General features: G+C 41.5%; 1 protein-coding gene and 1 non-coding gene across 6 annotated transcripts in view; one reads left to right on the forward strand and one right to left on the reverse strand.

Moving 5' to 3' along the window:
- PHF8 (PHD finger protein 8) overlaps positions 1-21195 on the reverse strand; it is an 89484-nt gene extending 68289 nt beyond the window's left edge. Inside the window, exons 1-3 of one of the 5 annotated variants that reach the window (XM_047093610.1) lie at positions 21092-21195; positions 20273-20738; positions 19148-19337 (exon numbers count right to left, since the gene is read on the reverse strand). In XM_047093610.1, coding sequence (XP_046949566.1) covers positions 19148-19245 — 98 coding nt within the window. In that variant the 5' untranslated portion in view covers positions 19246-19337; positions 20273-20738; positions 21092-21195. The other 4 variants (XR_006964732.1, XM_047093611.1, XM_047093612.1 and 1 more) reach the window with 4 other exon arrangements.
- Positions 21196-23064: 1869 nt separating this feature from the next.
- LOC124522313 (U6 spliceosomal RNA) lies at positions 23065-23169 on the forward strand. Its single transcript, XR_006964756.1, has one exon. It is a non-coding gene; the product is annotated as a U6 spliceosomal RNA (small nuclear RNA).
- Positions 23170-23967: the final 798 nt, after the last annotated feature.

Below are 23967 nucleotides of genomic sequence, written 5' to 3' on the forward strand. Positions count from 1 at the left end.
AAGTTTATGTGAGATGTTCATCTCACAAAAGTAAATCCTTCCTCACCAAAGTCATTAGCAGCCCTCCTAATAACTTCTGGCTAAGATTAAACTCCTAAAATCCTTGGTCAGCCACACACAGCAGGGAGCATAAAAATAGGGCAGAACTCCAACTTTTTCCTCCAAGATCATGCTCACAAACTGACTTCTTGGGATCAGGACCCCACCCCTGTCCCAACTGCTAACTGCTAATCCTGTGTCTGTAAATCTGCTGCATATCAATAAATTGAGGATATCACCATCAACTTGGTGGAGTTTTTCTAAGGGCTCAGATAATGTATTTAAAGTACTTGGCACACACTCTGGAAAACAGTATGGAGGTTCCTCAAAAAATTAAAACCAGAGGGGCGGCTGGGTGGCTCAGTTGGTAAAGTGTCCGACTTGAGCTCAGGTCATGATCTCATGGCTCGTGAGTTCAGGTCCCCCGTCGGACTCTGTGCTAATAGCTCAGAGCCTGGAGCCTGCTTTGGATTCTGTGTCTCCTCTCTCTGCCCTTCTCCCACTCATGTTCTGTCTCTGTCTCTCAAAAATGAATAAACATTAAAAGAATTTTTTTATTAAAAATAGAACTACCCTATGACCCAGTAATTGCACTACTAGGAATTTATCCAAAGGATACAAACATGCTGATAGAAAGGGTGCATGCACCCCAATGGCTATAGTCGCATCATCAACAATACCCAAACTATGGAAAGAGCCCAAATGTCCATCAACTGATGAATGGATTAAGAAGATGTGGTATATATATACAATGAACTACTATTCAATAATCAAAAAGAATAAAATCTTGCCACTAAGTGAAATAGCCAGAGAAAGACAGATATCATATGATTTCACTCATATGTGGAATTTGAGAAGCTTAACAGGTGAACATAGGGGAAGGGAAGGAAAAATAATGAGGGAAGCAAACCATAAGAGACTCTTAAATACACAGAACTGAGGGCTGATGGGGGTAGAGGGGTGGGGGTATGGGTTAAATGGATAATGGGCATTAAGGAGGGCACTTGTTGGGATGAGCACATATTACACATATGTGATGAATCACTGGGTTTTACTCCTGAAGCCAAGACTACGCTGTATCTTAACTAACTTGAGAATAAAAAAATAATAAATAAATAAAATAATAAATAAAGTGCTTAGCACAGTGAGCACAGAGAAGCACATCTCACCCTTCACCTGCCTAAACTTTCTTTAAATATATTCCCCAGACCTTGTAGCATTAACTCACTTTGTCAGACCACATGCTTTCTCTGTCTCACACCCGTTAGCCTTGGACACTGCTCAAGAAGGAACCACTAGTCATCCCTCTCTCCTGAACTTTCATCCCATATAGCTATGTACTTTCTCCACCCCCAAACATCCACTGGTCATCAACATTCCTAACTTTTCTCTTGTATCCCCAAGCAACCCCATTTCTTGGTAAACAAACCCATCTAATTCATAACCCCTTCAACAAACCCCTTCTTCACCTTCCTGGCTTACTGACCACAGCTTCTCCTAGGAGAAGCCATCTTCTCTATACAAGTGCCACTCGGTGTGGTCCACAGACTAATGCTCATACGTGAACTGTTCACCACAGGTCTGTAATAAGTACAAAAAGTCAGCATGAGCATCCACAAACTTTTATGACAATTTGGCTGAATAATTTTATGTCTGTTGAATCTAACAATAAGAAATTGGGGCTTATATTTTGTACAGCTTTTTTGGTTCATCCATTTTTCTAGTAATTCATTTTTTATTGTACCAAATGATTGGTCCATTATTGTTTGGAAATTTTAAAAAACAGACAAACCCAGTCCTTCACCACAGAACATCTAAGAAGCACTGTGCTAGAACCCCAATCAGGCAGAAGTTATGCATTCTACCAGACCCTTATGTAACTCAGGGCTGTGTTGGAAGCAGACATTCCCCTCACTCTCCAGTGAGAGATCATCTCTCCTCTACCCCTGTGTATGATCTCTTACTCCTTTTTAAAAAAATGTTTGAGAGAGAGAGCATGAGCGAGTGGGGGAGGAGCAGAGAAGGAGAGAGAGGATCCCAAGCAGGCTCCGCACTGTCAGCGCAGAGCCTGATGAGGGGCTCAAACCCATGAACCACAAGATCATGACCTGAGCTGAAATCAAGAGTCAGATGCTTAACCAGCTGAGCCACCCAGGTGCCCCAGATCTCTTACTCCTTTGAGCTTCATATCATCTAGACATGCCTCTTTCCACTCCTCTTCACTGTCAGCTCCTCAGCTCCCCAACATACCCCTTTCACTCATTTAAGAACCTGTTTCACAGATTCTTCTCCATCCCAAGTCCTGCCAACATCCCACACGATGTTAGTACTGATGCAGAGGCCCAACACACTGGCCTCTTAGCTCTTTGACCTCCTTATCTTCAGAGGCTGGTGTCTCCACTTCCCTTTCAGCTATCAATTCTCATGGTCATCATCCAGCCCTTGTCAATACTTGCAATAGCTCCACATCTAGAATATGAAATTCATACAGCATACTCGTGACCACAAATATAATCATCCAGCTCTTATTCATTACACCTGTTCTTTGCTCTCAAAATCCCTTGAGCCTACTTTTCACCTCTTCATCTATTCTTAACTTCACCCTTTTTCCCTATCTAGCTTAGATTCCAGCATTCCTCCCTTCAGCCATTCTCCAACAGATATCAACTCCCTTGCCCCACTGCCTTTCCATCACTCCCACGTGCACATTCCAACCCTGGCTCAATCCAACTATGTAACACTGGACCATTGGACATGGCTGGAGAAAAATCACCCACTGGATCAGCACCACAATAAATTCACACTGTCCAAAATATCTGAGTCACAGCATAGTCAACACAATATCGAATGAAAAGAACAAAGTTGGAAGACTGATGCAACCTGATTTCAGGACTCACTATAAAGCTACAGTAATCAAGACAGTGTGGTATAGATGAAAGATAGACAAACAGATCAATAAAACAGAATAGAGAGCCCAGAAGTAGACCTACATAAGTATGGTCAACTAATCTTTGACAAAGAGCAAAGGTAGTACAATGGGGCAAAAAGATAGTCTTTTCAACAAATGGTACTGAAACTGGACATCCACATGCAAGTGAATGAATCTTGACACAGAACTTGTACACTTCACAAAAATGGAACTCAAAATGGATCACAGACCTAAATGTAAAATGCAAAAGTACAACACTCCTAGAATATAACATAGGATAAAAATCTAAATGAGCTTGGGCATAGCAATAATTATTTTTAGATGTAATACCAAAGGCATGATCCATGAAAAAAGGAATTGATAAAATAGACTTCATTAAAATTAAAAATATGATCTTTGAAAGATACTGTCAAGAGAAAAACAAGACAAGCCAAAGACTGGGAGTAAACAACTGCATAAATACATATTTGATAAAGGATGCTATCTAAAATATACAAAGAACTCTTAAAAATTAGCAATAAAACAAACCTGATTTAAAAATGGGCAAAAGATCTCTACAGAAACCTCACCGAAGAATATATGCAGATGGAAAATAAGCATATAAAAAGATGCTCCACATCATATGTTAGGAAAACTAAAATTAAAACAACTATGAGATACCACTATACATCATCTATCAGAATAGCCAAAATTCAGAACACTGACAACACTAAATGCTAATGAGGAGGTAGAGCAAAAGGAACTCTTATTCACTGCTGGTGGGAATACAAAATGGTACAGCCATTTTGGAAGACAGTTTGGCAATTTCTTAAAAAACTGAATATACTCTTAACATACAATCCATCAATCATGCTCCTTGGCATTTACTCAAAGGAACTGAACAAAAACCTACACATGGATGTTTATAGCATCTTTTTTCATAAATGCCAAAATTTGGAAGCAATTATGATGTCCTTCAATAGGTGAATGGATAAATAAACTGTGGTATATCCAAACAATGAAATGTTTATTCAGCACTAAAAAGAAAGGAGCTATCAAGCCAGGAAAAGGCATGGAGGAAACCTGAACACATATTATGAAGTGAAAGAAGCCAATCTGAAAAGGCTATGCATTATAGATTCCAACTATATGACATTATGGGAAGGGCAAAACCATGGGGACAGTAAAAACTGATTGCCAGAGGTTATCGGGGAGAGAGAGATGAATCGGTAGAGCACAGAGAATTTTTTAAGGCAGTGAAACTATTCTGCATGATACTAAAATGCTATAATGGTGAATGCATGTCATTATACATTTGTCCAAACCCATAGAATGTACAACACCAACAGTAAACACTGTGGTAAACTATGGACTTTGGGTGATAATCATGTGTCAGTGTAGGTTTGTCAATGGTAATGTACCACTCTGGTGAGGAATGCTGATAATGGGAGAGGCTACACATGTGGGGGCAGGAGGAATATGGGAAATATCTGTATCTTCCTCTCAATTTGACTGTGAACTTTAAACTACTCTAAAAAATAAAGTCTATTGAAAAAATATCTGGGTCATGTTTCCTCAGAATCCTCCTATATTTCCCTGCTCAATTCTCTCTCCCATCATTCACAGTGGTTATATCAAATCCATGGTCCCATTACCTCCCTCCTCGTTCAGAAAATGACCCTGCCTACTTCTTAGACAAGATGAAGTAATCAGATGGGAACTATCTCAGCTTTCCACACCAAATCTACCTCCTTCGGTACCCATCCTTTCCTCTGGTTACAATGAAAGAAATATCCTTCAATCTTTCCAAAGTTGGCTTTTCCACCCAGGTTCCCATCTTTTTTTAATCTTCTCAATCAATTATCCCTTCTTTCTTCAGTATCTTCAACCTCTTCCTCCCTCCCTTCCAAAAAGTCTCCTTCACAATAGCATTTAAACAATTAAAAAAGATAAGACCCTCCCTCCTGTCTGCCCCTCTGCCACTTCACAGCCAAATATCTTCTTTGTATGCAGGTTGATACTGACTTATTTGAATAGTTATCAGTTAGTAATGGCACAAAACTCAAAAGGTACAAAACTGTATACACTAAAAAGTCTACCTACTTCTTGCCACCTGGTATTATCCAGAGATGTTCTATCAGAGCCAAACTTATAAGAGGAATTTTCTAGAGTTGTTATGTATACTTTCTTACCCTGCTGCAGTCTGATTTTAGTCCCCACCTTCTTTAAAACAGAGCTCATCAATGTTCTGACTTCCTTATTGATACATGCAATAAGTACTCCTCTCCTTTATCTCACTTGATCTCTTAGCAGTATTAGCACACAGTGCTGACCCTCTGCTCTCTCCCCACTTGACAAGTTCTCTACCTTTGACTTCTATAACACTCCATTTGCCTGATGTCCATTTCTTCAGTTAACATTATTGAGGGGAGCCTGGATGGCTCAGTCAGTTAAACATCCAACTTCAGCTCAGGTCATGACCTCGCAGTTTGTGAGTTCAAGCCCTGCCTCGGGCTCTGTGCTGATAGCTCAGAGCCTGAAGCCTGCTTCAGATTGTCTCCCTTCCTCTGCCCCTCCCCCACTCATACTCTGTCTCTCTCAAAAATAAATACACATTAAAAATTTTTTAAAACCCATTACTGAGCATCTTCCAGGCCCTGGTCCAACTGCTAGGGAGGTAAGGACATAGAGCAAAGCATACAGAAATCCCTGCCCTCCTGGAGCTGATACCATTGTAGTGGCAGAAGCAAACAAGAAACAAAATAAATCCAGGGTGCCTGGGTGGCTCAGTCGGTTAAGCGTCCGACTTTGGCTCAGGTCATGATCTCATGGTTTGTGGGTTCGAGCCCCACGTCGGGCTCTGTGCTGACAGCTCAGAGCCTGGAGCCTGCTTCAGATTCTGTGTCTCTCCATCGCTTGGCCTCTCCCCTGCTCACGCTTTGTGTCTCTCTCTCAATAATAAATAAACGTCAAAAAAAATTTTTTTTTTTTAATTTTTTTTTTTCAACGTTTATTTATTTTTGGGACAGAGAGAGACAGAGCATGAACGGGGGAGGGGCAGAGAGAGAGGGAGACACAGAATTGGAAACAGGCTCCAGGCTCTGAGCCATCAGCCCAGAGCCCGACGCGGGGCTCGAACTCCCGGACCGCGAGATCGTGACCTGGCTGAAGTCGGACGCTTTACCGACTGCGCCACCCAGGCGCCCCAAAAAAATTTTTTTTAAAGAAACAAAATAAATCCACGTAATCAGTGAGATACATTGTATAATAGTGAGAAGAACCAAGTAGAAAAATAAAGCAGGAAGGGGAATATATGTGCATGTGTGTACACACACACACACACACACACACACACACACAGTGGGGTAAGGGGATAGCAATGGTATTGAAATTTTAGGTAAGGAAGCCAATAGGTACTGAAATCTTACATACGAACTCACTGACAAAATGACTTTTGAATAAGGACCTGAAGGGAGTAAGGAAGCAAGCCATATGGATATGAGGGAAGAGCATCCCAAGTAGAGAGAATAGCAAGTACAAAGGCTCTGTGGTAGTAGTGTGCCCAGATTACTGAAGCAACAGAGGAGGACAGTATTCTGGAATAGAGAGAGTAAGGGGGACAGCAATAGGTCAGAAAGGTAATGGGCTCACATAGTAGGGTCTCATAGGCCATCATAAAGGATGTTGGCTTTTCCTGAGTGAAGAACTGGGTGAAATCCATGGGAGAATTGTAAGCAGGGATGTGATGTGATCTTAATTATGTCTCTGGCTGCTCCTTCTGTCTCCCAATGCACCCTTTTTGTCCTGTCCACTCCTTAAATGTTGATGCTTCCTAGGCCTTCTTCTCTCCTCACTTTCCCTTGTCGATCTCACTCCCAGAGCTCAATGTGCCCCTTATGCACCTATGATGGCAAGCTAGATCTCTCTGCTGAGTTTCAGACCCCTCCCTAGAAATGCTTCCTGGTTCTTCTACTGGATAGACTCTTTACATGTTTCAAATTTCACATGTCCAAATTCAATTTCTCCCTCAGCCTGCCCCCCCAACATACTCCCTCTCTTGGCAAATGGCACCATAACCTCAGACTGCCTGAGTTTATATCCTAGCTGTAACTGCCACTTATTAGTATGGGAACTTGAGCATGTTACCTCTGTGCCTCAGTTTCCTCATCCCTAAGGTGGGGATAAAAATTGTATGTACATCACAAAGTTGTTATCAAAAATAAATGAGTTAATCCATAGAAGGTGTTTACAACACTGCTTCATACATAGAAAGTGCTCTGTATCATTCAAGCTATCATGTCCTAGCAATTCTATCTCTTGATTAGCTATCAATTGTGCCCTTCTGTCATCCTTATTGCCCCTGCCCTAATCCAGGCCCCTGTTATCTCCAGCTAGGATTACTGTCCTGCCCTCCAACTGGGCTCCTGGCCTCTATTCTGTCTTCACCCAACTGGCCCTCCACACTACAGTCAAAGGGACCACTTTTAAAAACACCAATTTGAGGGGCGCCTGGGGTGGCTCAGTAGGTTAAGCATCTGACTCTTGATTTCAGCTCAGGTCATGATCTCACGGATCCTGAGTTCAAGCCCCGCTGACAGCACAGAGCCTGCTTGGGATTCTCTCTCCCTTTCTCTCTGCCCTTCCCCCTGCTTGTGCGTGCATGCGTATGTGTGTGAGCACATGCACGTGTGCTGTCTCTCAAAGTAAATAAACAAATAAATAATCTTTTTAAAAACCCACCCATTTGATCTTGTCAACCCTTGCTCAAAATCCCTCACAGCCTTCCTATTTTTCTTACGTTTAAAGTATAAACTTACCATGGTCTACAAGCCTTGCCTCTCTGGCCTCAACTCTGGCTTCTCACGTGCAGCGTCAGCTACATAATTTATAAGGCCTGGTGCAAATGAAAATCAGGAGCCTCTTGTTCATAACACAGAGGAAAAAAATCTATTTTCCTTTCTTCCACAGTCTCTCAACTTGTCATAGGCCTTTTGATTTGTTATTTATTGTCATGCTCCCTGGGCATGAGGATACTCAAAGGGGAAGTACAGGCCACACCCTGTGACTCAGTGCACAGGATGCATGCACTCAATGCTGACTCTCTTGCACCTGCATCCAGACCTGGTGCCCCAGGCAACCAACTGAGAACCTGTTCAGGGAGTAGGGAGGTAGTAGGAGGTAGGACCACATGCGAGCTAAAGCTCTAAGTCCCTAAGAAACAATCCATTGTCCCACTGGATTTCACAGGCAAAACATAAATTTCACATACAAACAGGTAAAATTATTAAGAATTTCAAAACAACCACAAAACATTAAACCTCAAGCATGGTGTCCCTTTCCAAATATGAGGCTCTGTGTGACTGGTCACACACCCATGACATCAGCCCTGCTCTGAAAAGCCAGCTGGGTCTGACTTTGCCTCAGGTCACGATATCACGGGTTGTGAGTTCGAGCCTGGAGCCATGTCAGGCTCTGTGCTGACAGCTCAGAGCCTGGAACCTGCTTTTGATTCTGTGTCTCCCTCTCTCTCTGCCCCTCCCCCCTCTCAAAAATAAACAAACATGAAAAAAAATTGAAAAGCCAGCTGGACTCTCAATGCCATGCTCTTTCAGTTCTATGGGTCTCATCACACATGGCTCCCTGTGCCTAAAACATTCCTGCTCTTCCTCTTCCCTGCTGCCATGGCACTCCCCCCGAAACACTATCCCTATTTTGGCACTCGTCACGTGGACTTACAACTGCTCATTCACTTGCTACCTGCCCCACTACATTTAACAGCATCGATCTCATTCACCAGAAGTCCTCACCTTATCCATCTCCCAGTCTTGTTTTATTTATTCTTCAACTCAATTCAACAAACATTCATTGGGCTAGATAATTCCTCACATCAGGAAGACAGACGGATGAAAATCAGACTTGTGGCTGCACTGTCTCAATAATTATCACTGAGACCAAGGGTCCTAGATGCTAATTTGCTTCCTTAGTGAAGAGGCAAATTCACAGCACCAGGTCTCAAGATTAAGATGAATTATCCCCAACATGTACCACAGAGCCTGGTACATGGTAGACACTCAACCAATATTTGTTAATAAAGTAAATGCATAAACTTAATAAATATTGAGAACAGCCACTGCCCTCATGGAGTAGACATTCTAGAGGGAGAGATGGACAAGTGGTGCCAGGGGTTTCATAAGTGGTAAAAAGTAAATAGATCAGGTTAAGGGGATGAGGAGAAAACAACCAAATTTGAAGCCTGCATAAAAGGAACTGAGGAGAAAACTGAGCTATGAGTTATATGTATATTATCACATTTATTCTCCACAACTAAGCAGGGCATTCTGTACAGTATTCACAGGCAGTACAGCACAGAGGTAAAAGTACAGCCTTGGGAGCCAAACTGCCTGGGTTTGAATCACCTCTGCCACTTACTGGATGTGTGAACTTAGAGAAGAAAGCAACCTGACTAGGGACAATAGGACCTGAAGTAGTGGGTGTCAACAGAGACTAAGAGACCTGGACTTCCACTCCTACCTGTCAGTAACTAAGGGGTACCCTCTTCCCCTGCCACTAAAATTGCAGTGTCTAAAGAAGCCTGCAAGGGGCGCCTGGGTGGCTCAGTCGGTTAAGTGTCCAACTTCAGCTCAGGTCACGATCTCGCGGTCTGTGAGTTTGAGCCCCACGTTGGGCTCTGGGCTGATGGCTCAGAGCCTGAAGCCTGCTTCGGGTTCTGTGTCTCCCTCTCTCTCTGCCCCTCCCCTGTTCATGCTCTCTCTGTCTCAAAAATAAATAAACGTTAAAAAAAATTTTTAAAAAAAAGAGGCCTGCAAAAACAGAAGATGTAATAATACCCGAATCTCCTAACATCATACCCAAAATATCCAGGACATAATGAAAATAATCACTTATTATATCAAGAACAAGGAAAATCACAACTTGAATTAGCAAAGGAAATCAATAATCTCAACACTGAGATGACACAGATGTTGGAATTACCTGACAAGGATTTTTAAAGGAGTAATCATAAAAATGCTTCAAGGAACAATTACAAACATGCCTGAAACAAATGAATAGACAGAAAACGTCAGCAAAAAATAAAGAACTTCCGCAAAGTAGAAGATACAGAAAAGAATCAATGGCACTTTTAGAACGGAACGCTATGATAAGTTTAATGAAAATTCATTGGATGGGCTCAACAGCAAAATGGAGACAAGAGGAAAAAAACAGTAAACCTGAAGACAGAATAGAAATTATCCAATTTTGAACAGAAAGAAAATAGACTGAACTATGAACAACTCTACACCAATAAATTGGACAATCTACAAGAAATGGATAAATTCTTAAAAATATCCAATCTACCAAGACTGAATTGGGAAAAAATAGGAAGTCTGAACAAATTACTAGTAAGGAGACTGAATCAGCAATAACAAAATTCCCAGTTAAGAAAAGCCCAGGACTAGAGGGCTTCACTAGTGAGTTTTACCCAAATATTTAAAGAAGAATTAATTTCAATTCTTCTCAAACTCTCCAAAAATATCAAAGAAGAGGGAAGACTCTCAAACTCATTTTATGAGGCCAGCATTATCCTGATACCAAAACCAGACGAAGACACTAAAAGATACTACAAGAAAAGAAAACTACAGGCTAATATCCCTAATGAATATAGATGCAAAAATCTCAATAAAACACTAGCAAAATGAATTCAGCAATATATTAAAATAAGCATTTACCATGATCAAGTGGGATTTATCCTTAGGATGCAAGAATGTTTCAGTATAAGCAAATCAATAAAGGTGATACATCACATTAATAGAATGGAAGAAAAAAACCATGTGATCATCTCAAAAAGCACAGAAAAAGTATCTGATAAAATTCAACATTTGTTCATGATAAAAACTCTCAAAAAATGGGTTATAGAAGAAAACGTGCCAAAAATGGGTTATAGAAGAAAACGTGCCTTAACATAATAAAGGCCATATATGTCAAGCCCACAGTTGACATCATATTCAATGGTGAAAGGTTTAAAACTTTTCCTCTAAGATCGGGAACAAGACAAGGGTGCCCATTGTCACCACTCCTATTCAACACAGTACTAGAAATCCCAGCCAGGGCAATCAGGCAAGAAAAAGAAATAAAAGGCATAAAAATTACAAAGGAAGATGTAAAATTGTCTCTCTCTGCAGATGACATGATATAGAAAATTGTAAAGACTCCACCAAGAAACTCAGATCTAATTAATGAATTAGGTAAAGTTGCAGGATACAAAATTAATATACAAAAATCAGTAGCATTTCTACATACTAAAACAAATTATCTAAAAAAGAAACAAAAAAAATCAGCCCACTTACAATAGCATCAAAAACTATAAAGTACTTAGGAATAAAAAATAACCAAGAAGGTGAAAAATCTCTACACTGAGAACTATATCAATGAAAGAAACTGAAGACACAAATAAATGGAAAGATAACCTGCAGTCATAGACTGGAAAAACATCATTAAAAAAGTCCATACAAGGAATCCTTGTACACTGCTGGTGGGATTTTAAATTGGTACAGCCACTGTGGAAAAAAATGGAGGTTCTTCAAAAATTTAAATGAACTACCATATGATGTAACAATTCCACTTCTAGGTAAATGTCAAAGGAAAACAAAATCACTATGTTGCAGAAATATTTGCACCCCCATGTTCAGTGCATCATGATTTACAATAACCAAGTCATGGAACAAACCTAAGTGTCTACCAAAAGATGAATGGACAAAGAAAATGTCACACACACACACACACACACACAGACACTGGAACACTATTTCATTAAGCCATAAAAAAAGGAAATCCTACCATTTGCAACAACATGGTCAAACCCTGAGGGCATTACATTATATAAGTCAGTCAGAAAAAGATAACATATGATCTTTTATGTGGAATCTAAACAAAACAAAATAAACCACAAACTCATAGTAAAAGAGATAAGATTTGTGGTTACCAGAAGTGGGGGGGACTGGGGATGAATGAATTGGAGAAAGTTGTCAAAAGGTACAAACTTCCAGTTGTAAGATAACTAATTACTAGGGATATAATGTACAATATGATGACTATAGTTAACACTGCTGTATTGTAAATCTTATTAAAGTTGCTTAGAGAGTAAATCCTAAAAGTTCTCATCACAAGGGAAAAAAAACCTTTCCTTTCTTCTGGGAGGTATTTATATGAAGTGATGGATATTAACTAAACTTACCGTGGTAATCATTTCACAATATATATAAGTCAAGTAATTATACTCTACACCTTAAAAATCATATAGTACTGTATGTCAATTATACCTCAATAAAATTGAAAGAAAAATAGATTAAAAAATTATGAACAGAGCTTAAACAACCTATTAAGACCAAAACCAAAGACAGGGGTGCCAGAGTGGCTCAGTCAGTTACATGTCCTAACTTCAGCTCAGGTCATGTTCTCGTGGTCTGGGAGTTTGAGCCCCATGTCAGGCTCTGTGCTGACAGCTCAGAGCCTGGAGCCTGCTTAAGATTCTGTGTCTCCCACTCTCTCTGCCCCTCCCCCACTCATGCTGTTTCTCTCTCCAAAATGAATAAATGTTTTAAAAATTTTTTAAATAAAAAAAGACAACTAAAACCAAAGACAATCTGAAATATTTCTACACTGAAAAACAGCATAATCAAATTCCTGAACACAAAAGACAAAGGAAAAATCTTTAAAGCAGTGATAAAGAAATGGCACATTACCTAAAGGAGAACACCAATTCAAATGACCAAGGATCTCTCATCAGAAACAATGGAGGCCACAGGGGAAGTAGCACAATAGTTTTCAAGTGCTGAAGGAAAAGAACTAAAAACCCAGGATCTAATATCTAATGAAAAAACCTTCAGGAATCCAAGAGAAATCAAGACATTCTCATATGAAGGAAAACTAAGAGTATTTGTTGCCAGTAGAACTATCCTAGAAAAATGGCTAAATGAAGCTCTCTAAAAAGAAAGGAAATGGGGCACCTGGGTGGCTCAGTTGGTTAAACCTCCAACTTAGGCTCAGGTCATGATCTCATGGTTTGGGAGTTCCAGCCCCATTTCAGGCTCTGTGCTGACAGCTCAGAACCTGAGCCTGCTTCAGATTCTGTGTCTCCCTCTCTCTGCCCCTTCCCTGCTCTCACTCTCTCTCTCTCTCTCTCTCTCTCTCTCTCTCAAAAATAAACATTAAAAAAGTAAAATAAAAATTTAAAAAAAGGAAATGATAAAAGGAATCTTTGGGAAGATCAGGAAGACAGAACAAGGGAAGGAGTAAATACCTGGGTAACTACAATATGCTTTCCTTCTCCTCTTGAGTTTTCTAAATCATGTTTGACAGTTGAAACAAAAATTATAACACTGTCTGATGTATTTCTCAATGTATATAGACAAAATAATTTAAGATAATTATGTTATAAACAGGGTAGCATAAAGGAATTTAAAGGGAAGTAAGGTTTCTTCTACTCTTCACTCAAACTGGTAAAATGTCAATACTGGTTGATGGTAATAAGTTATGTAAGTATTATGTTAATACTTAGAGCAAGCATTAAAAAAAGCTATACAAAGCTATATATATCTATATTCAAAAACACAATGTATAAGCCAAAGTGGAATTCTAGAAAAGGTATAAGTAACCCACAGGCGGGTAGGATAAAGAAAACAAAGAACAGAGGAAACAAACAGAAAATAAAACAAAACAAAAATGACAGACTTAAGCCCTAAGCTATCAATAACTACATTAAGCAGAAATGGTCTAAATATACCAAAAGGGGATAAATATAATACCGAACTATATGCTGTCTACAAGAAACTCACCTTATATACAATGATAGAAGCTGAAAGTAAAGGGATGAAAAAGGATATACCGTGCAAGTTTAATCCAAAGAAAGTGGAGTGGCTACATTGATATGACATAAGGTAGACTTGCATGCAAAAAAATTATCAGAGACAGAGAAGCACATCACATAATGATAAAAGGTCAATCCACTGAGATGTAGCAATCCTAAATGCATATGCATCAAACAACAAAGCTGCAAAATGTGAAGCAATAAATGATAGAACTGAAAGGAAACAGGCAAATCAACACTTGTAGCTGGACACTTCAATATGTCCTTCTCAACAACTGACTGAACTAGTTAGAAAATCAGCCAAGGACAGAGAAGAATTCAGGAAACACCATCAACCAACAGAAGTAAAGCAACATTTATATAAAAAAATAACTCGGGGCGCCTGGGTGGCTCAGTCGGTTAAGCGGCCGACTTCAGCTCAGGTCATGATCTCGCGGTCTGTGAGTTCGAGCCCCGCGTTGGGCTCTGGGCTGACAGCTCAGAGCCTGGACCCTGTTTCAGATTCTGTGTCTCCCTCTCTCTGACCCTCCCCCATTCATGCTCTGTCTCTCTCTGTCTCAAAAATAAATAAATGTTAAAAAAAAAGTTTTAAAAATAAAAAAAAATTTAAAAAAATAAAAAAATAACTCAACCCAACAATAGCAGGATTATTTTCATGTGACCATGGAACATTTATCAAGACAGACCATATCCTTGGCCATAAAACAAACCTCAATATATTTAAAGAAATTGCAATCATACAGAGTATATTCTCTGACCACTATGGAACCAATAAGAAATTAGTAGCTGAATGGTAACAGGAAAATCTACAAACACTTGGAAACTAAACAACACACTGCTATGCAATTCTTAGGTCAAACATGAAGTCTCTAAGGAAATTAAAAATTACATTGAACTACATGAAAAGGAAAATATACCAAAATTTGTGGGACATAGCTAAATTGATAATACTAAATGCTTACATTAGAAAACAGGTAAAGACTTAAATCAATAACCCAAGCTCCCACCTCAAGAAATTAGGTAAAAAAATAAACCCAAAACAGGAGGAAGGAAATAATAAAGGCAGACATCCAGATTGAAAACAGAAAGACAATAGAGAAAGTCAATGAAACAAAAAGTTTGTTCTTTGAAAAGATCGATAAAACTGACAAACGTCTATCAAGTTTGAGAAATAGAATTTTTCAGTATCAGGGATGAAATATCATCACAGAGCCAGCCTACAGATATCAAAAGGGTAATAATATTTTGAACAATTCTACACACTTAAATTTGACAACCTGGATGAAATGTATCAATTCCTTGGAAAGCATAAACTACCACAATACATCTGGTATTAAATAGATAACTTTCATTGTCCTAAAACTATTAAATAAATTTAATCCATAATTTTAAAAACAAAAAAAGATTAAAGATAATTAAGCAAAGTAGTATAGTGACAGGCACATTAGCTAGTACTCAATAAACAAAGGCTATTATCATTTTATTTAAATCATTACAACCACTCCTGGGGAAACTGAAGCTTCACAGAGTTGAAATCCTTTGCTAAAGAATCAGAATTCGAACCCAATTCTGAAGCCAGTGCCATTTCCTCTAGAGTTTTGAGTCCACACCTCAGCCACACACCCCCCCCCCCTTGGAGATGTGCCAACCAGCACTTCCTTTATAGATAGGAAAACTGCAAAGTGGTGAGGTTTTGCCAAAGCCCCAGAAGTCAATAAATGCTCACAAACTAATTCTTCACCAGTGTACAATTATTCTCAAAAATTAGGGTGCATCAGAATCTTTCGTTTTGTTAAATAGAGATTGCTGGGTCCCAGCCCAAGAATTCACATTTTTAAAAAATTCCCAGTTAATGAACCATACTTTGAGAACAAAATGTTAGCACACCCATCCCCCAAACCAGAAGCTGTCACACTCCACAGATAGGGAAGGAATTGAGACAGAATAATGCTCTAAATCAGTGGTTCTGAGGGTGGCCCCCCACTCACCTACTAAATCAGAAACCCTGCAAGTGGGGCCTACCTATCTATCTTGTCTTTTAATAGGTCTTTCAAGTGATTCTGATGCATGCTAAAGTTTGAGAACCATTGTTCTACAAATAAAAGTGATTTGCAAAAACCCAGCCCTTCACAGGAGAAAAAAAGTTAATACCAACTTTTTTCCACTTTTGAGAACTTGGACTCTGGAACCAGATAATTCTAAGTTCAAATCCAGACTTAGAAAGTAATTCCATGAATTCTAGATTCTCAGCAGCAAAATGGAATAGTCATCTTCCAGGAAGTAACTTGGCATTATTAATCCCTAACTGGACTTGAAGCAGTCTAGCCTATGGAAATCATCAGAGATGTGAACAGATTTATATCACCTATAAGGCATCTGTGGGCTTAAATGTTGTGAGCAACCATGAAAAGTCCACAATATTTAATTTTCAATTGTGCTTAAGTACAATCTTATATGGAGCACTGTGAGCCTGGTGTGTGTGCATGTGCACACAATGCATGGGTTAAGCAAGAGCAGCCCACCAGGACCTGATTCTTAGATGACTTCCTTGTTTTCTGCTAGCCCATAGAGAGAGGAATGAGAAGAGATAAAAACGTGGTCTCTTTCATAGAAAAAAAATAAGGCAATTAACCTGTGTCAGGGTCTTCGTAGAAACCCATGATTCACCAGTCGGTTAAGCGTCCGACTTCAGCCAGGTCACGATCTCGCGGTCCGTGAGTTCGAGCCCCGCGTCAGGCTCTGGGCTGATGGCTCGGAGCATGGAGCCTGTTTCCGATTCTGTGTCTCCCTCTCTCTCTGCCCCTCCCCCGTTCATGCTCTGTCTCTCTCTGTCCCAAAATAAATAAAAAACGTTGAAAAAAAAAATTTAAAAAAAAAATAAAAAAAATAAAAAAAAAGAAACCCATGATTCACCACAGAAATGTAATTAAGGAGGAGCCTATCCCATAAACCCATTTCTACATTTGTAAATTTGCAACTCATAATGGCCTCAGTGGTGTTCTTTATAAATGTCAACAAGAACACTGTGCAACAATGTGCACCATATTTCTCTTTTTGTTTTGACCAGCAACTTGTATCAAAATGAAAAACATTTCCAGAACTCCTAAAGTTTCCCTCATAACATAATATTATAAAAAAGTAGAAATGATGTTAAGTATCCAACCACAGAAGAAGTGACCAAGTAAATGATGACACATAGATATATGGTGGGATATCAGAAATGAGATTTACATGAGTATTTGACAACCTGGTAAAATACTCACAGAATGTTAAATAGAAATAAAAGTCAGGCTACAAATGGTATTTATAATACAATCCCATGTTATAAAAATATAGGTTTATATCCTAAGTCAAAAGACAGGAGATAATGCAACAAAACATTTAATAGTGGATTATGCTGGACAGCAGATTCATAGATGATTTTTATTTCCTTATTATTTTTGTCTTTTCTACAATGAGCATGTCTCACACATATAATCAGGAAAAAACTTAAAACATTATTTAAAAAAGAAATACCTAACTTTTAATTGGGTGTGGATTGAAATAATTTATTCAAAGTCCCTGTCATGGGGCCTGGCATATAGTAAGCACTCAGAAAGCATTTGTTCCAGTTTTCTGTTCCTAGACTATGGAGTTAGAGTCTCTATACTGTGGGCAGTTCACTTTCCAGGTTTGAATCTACACACTTCTCACATAATCCAAAGCAAAGGCCACAGGCAATAGCTTATTTTAAGAAGGCCCACTCATTCATTCATTCATTCAAAAATTCACTCAGTATATCTATTACATGTTCAGCACTAAACTAGGTTCTGGGGATACTAAAAATGAAAAGATGACATCTCTGCCCTCAAATAACTCTGGCTAATGAGTGACACAGGTTTATTAACAACTATGATATGATGAAATAATTACTTTCAATAAGGATGTACACAAAGTACAATGGGAACCAGGAGGAAGGAGGCCTTTTACAGAGGAGGCATGCCATGACCTATAAAAGGGAGGACATTAGTAGGAATTGCATGCAAAAAGAAAAAGAGGGATAAAGGAGTATAAAATTTTCCCAGAACTATAAGTAGTTCAGTCTTGCTGGGACATAAAGAACCAGGAGGAGGAGTGGTGGGAAATGAGACTGAACAAGTAGATCACAAAAGGTCTTGTCTGTCACACAAAGGAGACTGAATTTTATTCTGTAGGGGAACCACCAAAAGAATTTTAAACAGAGGAGTGACTTGATCAGCACTAGCAAAGATACCAAGAATCCTGAAAATCATCTTAATCCCGCTTATTTCCAGAGGAAAGAAAAAGGCCCCACCCTCTAGGTCTGTCCTCTCTTAAGTGAAATCACATGAAGCAGTAAAAAGAACTCTGCACCTGGCACACAATAAATAATAAAGATCAGCTGAACATGAATTTGAAGGCGCTGCAAGGGGCCATCCCTGCTGAGAGCAGAATTTTAGCATAGCAGTACCAGCACCTTCAGTTTGGCTGGGACAATAGGAGCTCATTCGGAAGGGACTAGTGACAACTGAAAATTGTAGAATCTAACATACTGTACTCCAGTGCAAAAATTCCTCTCATGGTTTTCTTTCCATAACTGGGCCTTAAGTCCCAACAATGAGAGAACATCAGTTTCTTCCCACACACTAACTTCTCTGGAATCCTGGGTGACAGATGCTTCTGTGCACACATGGTTAACTGGAGGAAATTCATTAGTGGTTTCGCTCCTGCTGTTTTACCCAATACCTCTTCTGCTTAATTCAATTTAGTTGGATGGTTCTGCAGATAAATACTGAAGAAATAAAGTACTATTGCATTTCTGCCTCCACCTGCTGAATGCATGCAAAACGCTTTAAATCATCAGGACAGATGTATTAGATATATTTTATAGGCGAAGACCATGAGGTTCAGAGAGGCAAAGCAACTTGCCAAAGGACACTCTGATAGTAAGTTGAAAGGCACAATTGAAATCCATGCTTGTTTCAATTATTTCAAAAATACAGCACTGTCTCCCAAGAAGCCAGAATCTGAGGTAAAACACAATTTCCAGCATACAAAAATGATACATTCTTTGTGGCTGGAAAGAGAACACTTCCTAAAATAAAAAAGGGGGCAAAAAAGAAACACACATGGGATAGAAAAAAAGAGGAGACACCAGAGGTCATTGTGAGCTACGCCCTGGTCTTAAAAGGAAGGATGAAAAAACATGGGTCTGGGAGGTGGGTTGGAGCTAATTCTTGGCCAGAGAAGGGGGAAAAGTTTCTGAGCAGGAACCTAAAACAGGACTGAGAAAGGAGCGTGCAAGTGAGCACCTGTCCAGTCTGGACTGCCCTCCTTACCTGCCATGAAACCAGTCCTGGCACATGTCACACTCGATCATGAAGCGGGTCACATCGTAAGGCAGCCGGCAGAGGCAATACACTGGTACTGAGGCCATCTTCGCCCGGCCTTGGAGCGCTCTGCGGCGGGCCAGGTTCGTAGCGTCAAGAGAAGCAGGAGGCAGCAGCACGCGTCCTTTCTGGACGATAGCTGGGCACAAACAACACTTTTTACCGAGTGAATCAGGTCCCCCAGGGTACCAACCCTCAGTTCACAAATGGGCAGTTAGTGCTGCCGGGATGCAACACAGCTGGTGTGGCTGTAGGGGGCAATCGGAGAAAAGTCCACCGGCCACCAGAATGTTTTTAACAAATAAAGGACGGCATTTGGCCGTCGAGGTTTCTCCCCCGCCCCCCAGCTCCATCGGCCCCCTGAGTCAGTGATAACTTCTTTCCGGGTTTCAGGGAAATATCTGACGCCTTTTCAGGAAGCTTCTTTAATCCCTTACTGAACCCTCTCCTTGCTAGCAACCTTGCTTCCCAGGGCTCTCTTTATTATGACGCAAACCAGAGCCAAAATAAATAGGCTGGGGTACCTTAGAAAAAGCCCTTTCTCTCACTCCCAAAATAGGGGCAACTAGAGAGAGATGAGGGATCCCTGGAAGTCGCCTCAGATTACTCGAGAATCACCTCGATGCCTTCAGGAGCAAGGCAGACAAGACTAGGCGCCCAACTCAAACCACAGTTCTGGGGTCGTGCTGAGAGTTGAAATGGTCTTCTCCTTCACTTTCAAAATCATTCCATCCCTAACCAGTCAGTAGTCTCATCACCCCAACAAATTAAATAAATCTCAATTCTAGAAAAGATCAGATCGTCCTCTACTTCGAAGACGACAGGGCTCCGAGTTGCACCCCCAACACTAAAAAGGATCTCCTCTAAACCCCTGAAACTGACTAGAATTTCTTCACACTCCCGCAACTAAGCAAGGATCTCACCCGCCCCCCCCCCCTCCGGCTCGGGAACGGACAGGCATCTCCTCACAGCCCCTTCAGAGTGACGAGGACTCCCCTGTCTCCCCAAACTGACAGAAAGCTCATCACAGATCTCAAGACTGACAGGAATATTCTTGCAGCCCCCGAAACTTACGAGATCTCTTCACGCCGCCCAAAATGACAGGAACCTCCTCACGCCCCAAACCTGACAAGAATGGCTTTTGCCCTGAACCCTACAGGGACCTCCTCATCTGCAAAGCTACAGGGATCGCTCACACTAGCGGAGCTCTGTTCCACCGACGCGCCAGCTGCCGGGCTTGCTCCGAAGCGCCTCAGCACCTAGCTCAGCGGAGGATCGGCAAGCAGTTCCGGCCCACCGGCGGCGCGCGCCGAATTCTGGGATCGTCACGGCAACGCTGCGAATCTTGCTAGCCTTCCCCCAGAACCACCCGCTGGGTTTGCGCGGCCCTGGGCGCCCGGCGGTGCTTCAGAGCGGCTTTCTCCACGGTTTTGCCCCGGGCCCGGTCTTTAGGGCCTACTGGAGCCCGCAGCTCGGGCCTAGTCCGGCGGCCGCCCGGGGAGCGGGCAAACGGCGTCGTCCCTGAGCCGGCTGGAGATCGCTGCGAGCAAAGCAAGAGAAATGAGAATAACCGGCGGCCAGGTCGGAGGAAAAACTGCCGGAAAAGTCGCCGGGAGAAACCCGGTGGCGATGGTAGGCAATTCGAAGTAGTCAATAAAGTTTATTCAAAACAAGGAGGAAGTTGAAGCGGAGAGGGGAGGAGAAATATGGGGTAAACAGCTACCATGTTGAGAGTGGCGGCGCTGCCGCGGGGAGGCTACCAGACCGCCATCTTATGAGGGCTGGGCACGCGAGGTAACCGCGGCAGAGGCGGGGAAGGGAGGCCAGCGGCTCCCGCGTGACGCCAGCAGAGGCGGGGCGCCACCTTGAGAAAGGGTGACGGGATTCGGCTACCTTTGGACCCGCTCGTTTCTTCTAGGTACCCAATCAAGGCTGAGGACCTTAAGCCACCATCTTAGGCGAGGCAGTCGCTTGGCTCCATTTTGAGTGGGGCCAGAGCCTTCCAAACCTTCCTCCTCCTCCGGGCCAACAGGGAGTTAAGCACCCTCCTTCCTCCACCCCCCTCGCCCCGCTTCCCCACCCCACACCCTCCCCTCACACAGCCACCCCCCTCCCCCCCCCACACACACAATCACTGTCCCTCCACTCCTCCTCTCCTACTTCCTCCTCCTCCTCCGCAGCTTTCTCGTCCTATGAGAGGAGGTGAACTCAGTGACTGCAAACTGCAAAGCTAATGGATCGCGGCGGGGGCGGGCTTCGGCCAGGATAGAGATGGAGTACTCACAGTAGCTCCCGTTTGCTGAGCACATTCTGTGGCTGGTCTCTTTTGCACGGTCTCCGAATCGTTTATTCTTCACCCTGCAAGGAAAGCTCTGTTCAAGTGAAGACATGGGTTTAGGGAAGCCAAGTGGCTTCAGTTTCAGAGCTGGGAAGTTGAACTTTGCACCCTCTACTACCCCCTCTCCCCGCCCCGAGTTGTGTCTTGTCGGTCCCTCACTCGGTCCGTTGGTCCTAGTCCCTCCGTAAAGCTTTTGTGTACTTCCCAGCTCCCTCTGAACTCTCTCTTCTTTGACCCCACTATTTCAGTTCAGTTTGGTTCAGATACTGTGCCATGATTTTTATGCACAAGTCCCAGTGTTTTCTGACTAGCCTGAGGGTGGGTGGGAGAAGAGGTTGAATGAATGGAACTCCACAGACATAGAAGGTGGCGCTGGTGTTCTCTGACATTCTAGAATATTCTCTAGGAATCCTCTTACTATTTCATTTTTTAAAGGGCACCACCACTTTAAACAAGAAAATGTGTGTATGCACATCAATTTCCTAAATGATGGTGGCTTAGACCATGGGGATACCATGATGAAGAGGGACTCCAGTGGGGAAATTGCCAGCCAGTGCAGGAGACAAACATGCAAACCAACAATTGGGATTGCAAGGTCCAGTAAGCATATATCTACCTCTTGCAAAGTGCAAAATAAAGTCATGAAAGTGCCTCAGAAGCAACTTGGTGCTGTCAAGGAAGGTTTCAGGGAGACCTGAAGGCTATATAAGAGTTTACTGAAGGATCAACATGTACAAATGCATGGAGGCACACAGAAAAACATTTACAAAAAGAAGTTAAATGTTATATTTTATCCTGTAAACAATAACAAACCACTAAAGGTTTTTGAGCAAAAGCAACTCAAAAGTCACATTTGCATCTGAGCCAGGGGAAAATTCAGGATTAGTGGGACCTGAAGCTTATACAGTTTGTGAGGTAGGTCTTTAAGAAAAGAATAGAGGGGTGCCTGGGTGGCTTGGTCGGTTGGGCGTCCGACTTTGGCTCAGATCATGATCTCACCATTTGTGAGTTTGAGCCCCGCATAGGGCTCTATGCTGACATCTCAGAGCCTGGAACCTGCTTCGGATTCTGTGTCTCATTCTCTCTCTCCCCTCCCCCATTTGTGCTCAGTCTCTCTCTGTCTGTCAAAAATAAATAAATGTAAAAAAAATTTTTTTAAAAGAATATGGGCTTGTGAATACAAAATTAGGCTCAAAGGTAGAGTATTTCCAGAAGCTATTCCTACACCTGGGTAATAACTATAAAGAAGAGATACAAACTGTATACAAATGTCTCACTAAAATGAAACTAAATGTATCCCCCTTCAATCAACTTCCACTCAGCTGGATCTCAAAAATGTCTGAAGCAGCTCCAACACCACCTAATACAAGAGAAAATGTGACTAGGGAAACTAGTGGAAGGGGACAGTGGTTTTAATGAATTGTGGTTTAAATATATTATGCAAACTTTATAAAAACATATGACCATGTGACCATATGACAAGTGACATGCCCTGCAGCTAAAGCTTTCTTAGCTTGGGGGGGGGGGGGCTGACTTTGGCCACGCATATAATAAAATTGGAAAGACACAGATAAGATTAACATGGCCCCTGCACAAAGATGACATACAATGTTGTGAAGCCTTACATAATAAAAAGGAAAAAAAAGGGAAGACAGGAGGGAGGAGGCTGTTGCATTAGTAATGAAACAAAGATGAGGTCTGAATCAGGATAGCTGCAACATAGGTAGAAAAGGATTAAATAAGTGGGATATTTTGGATGTTGAATAGGCAAGGCTTGGGAACTCATTGAAAATAGTAGGTGAATGAGTGAAGGGAGTGTGAGTTCATTTCTGGGTTGGGTGTCAAGAGTGGATGAAGGTGCCATTGACTGAACTGGAGTGCACGGAAGGAAAAGCAGGTTTGGTGGGGAAGAAGAGACTAAGTTCAGTTTGGAGCACATTGAGTTAAAGTGTGTTTGGAACATTAATTCACTCACCCAGAAATTCTTTCTTGAGCATCTAGTATGCTCCAGGCACCATATTAGGTGCTGAGGATGTAGTGGTAACCCAGGTAAGATCCTGACCTTCATGGAGCTGCCATTCTACTGGGGGGATCAGTCAATAATCAAACAAATACAGTTTCATTCATGTATTTATATTTACCAGGCAGTGTTCTAAGCATTGGGGACTCAGGGCAAACAAAACAGACAAGTTCCCCCTGCCTTCCTGTGATTCACATTCCAGCTAGGGAAACAAGCAACAAAATGAGTCAAATAAGAGAATCTCAGTGCTATGAGTTGCAGTGAGTGCTATGAGAAAAATAAAACAAGTTATGAGATAGAGAAAGATCTGGATAGAAGTTAGTCTGTTTTAAATAGTCAAGGCCTCTTGTAGAAGGTGGTGTTTAATCTGAGACCTGAATAGTATGAAGTAACCAGGGACAGGGCAGAAAG

This window comes from Lynx rufus, unplaced genomic scaffold (assembly GCF_022079265.1).
Source record: "Lynx rufus isolate CCGP_SWC_20201006 ecotype Redwood Valley unplaced genomic scaffold, mLynRuf1.p SCAF_35, whole genome shotgun sequence".
Taxonomy (NCBI): Eukaryota; Metazoa; Chordata; class Mammalia; order Carnivora; family Felidae; genus Lynx; species Lynx rufus.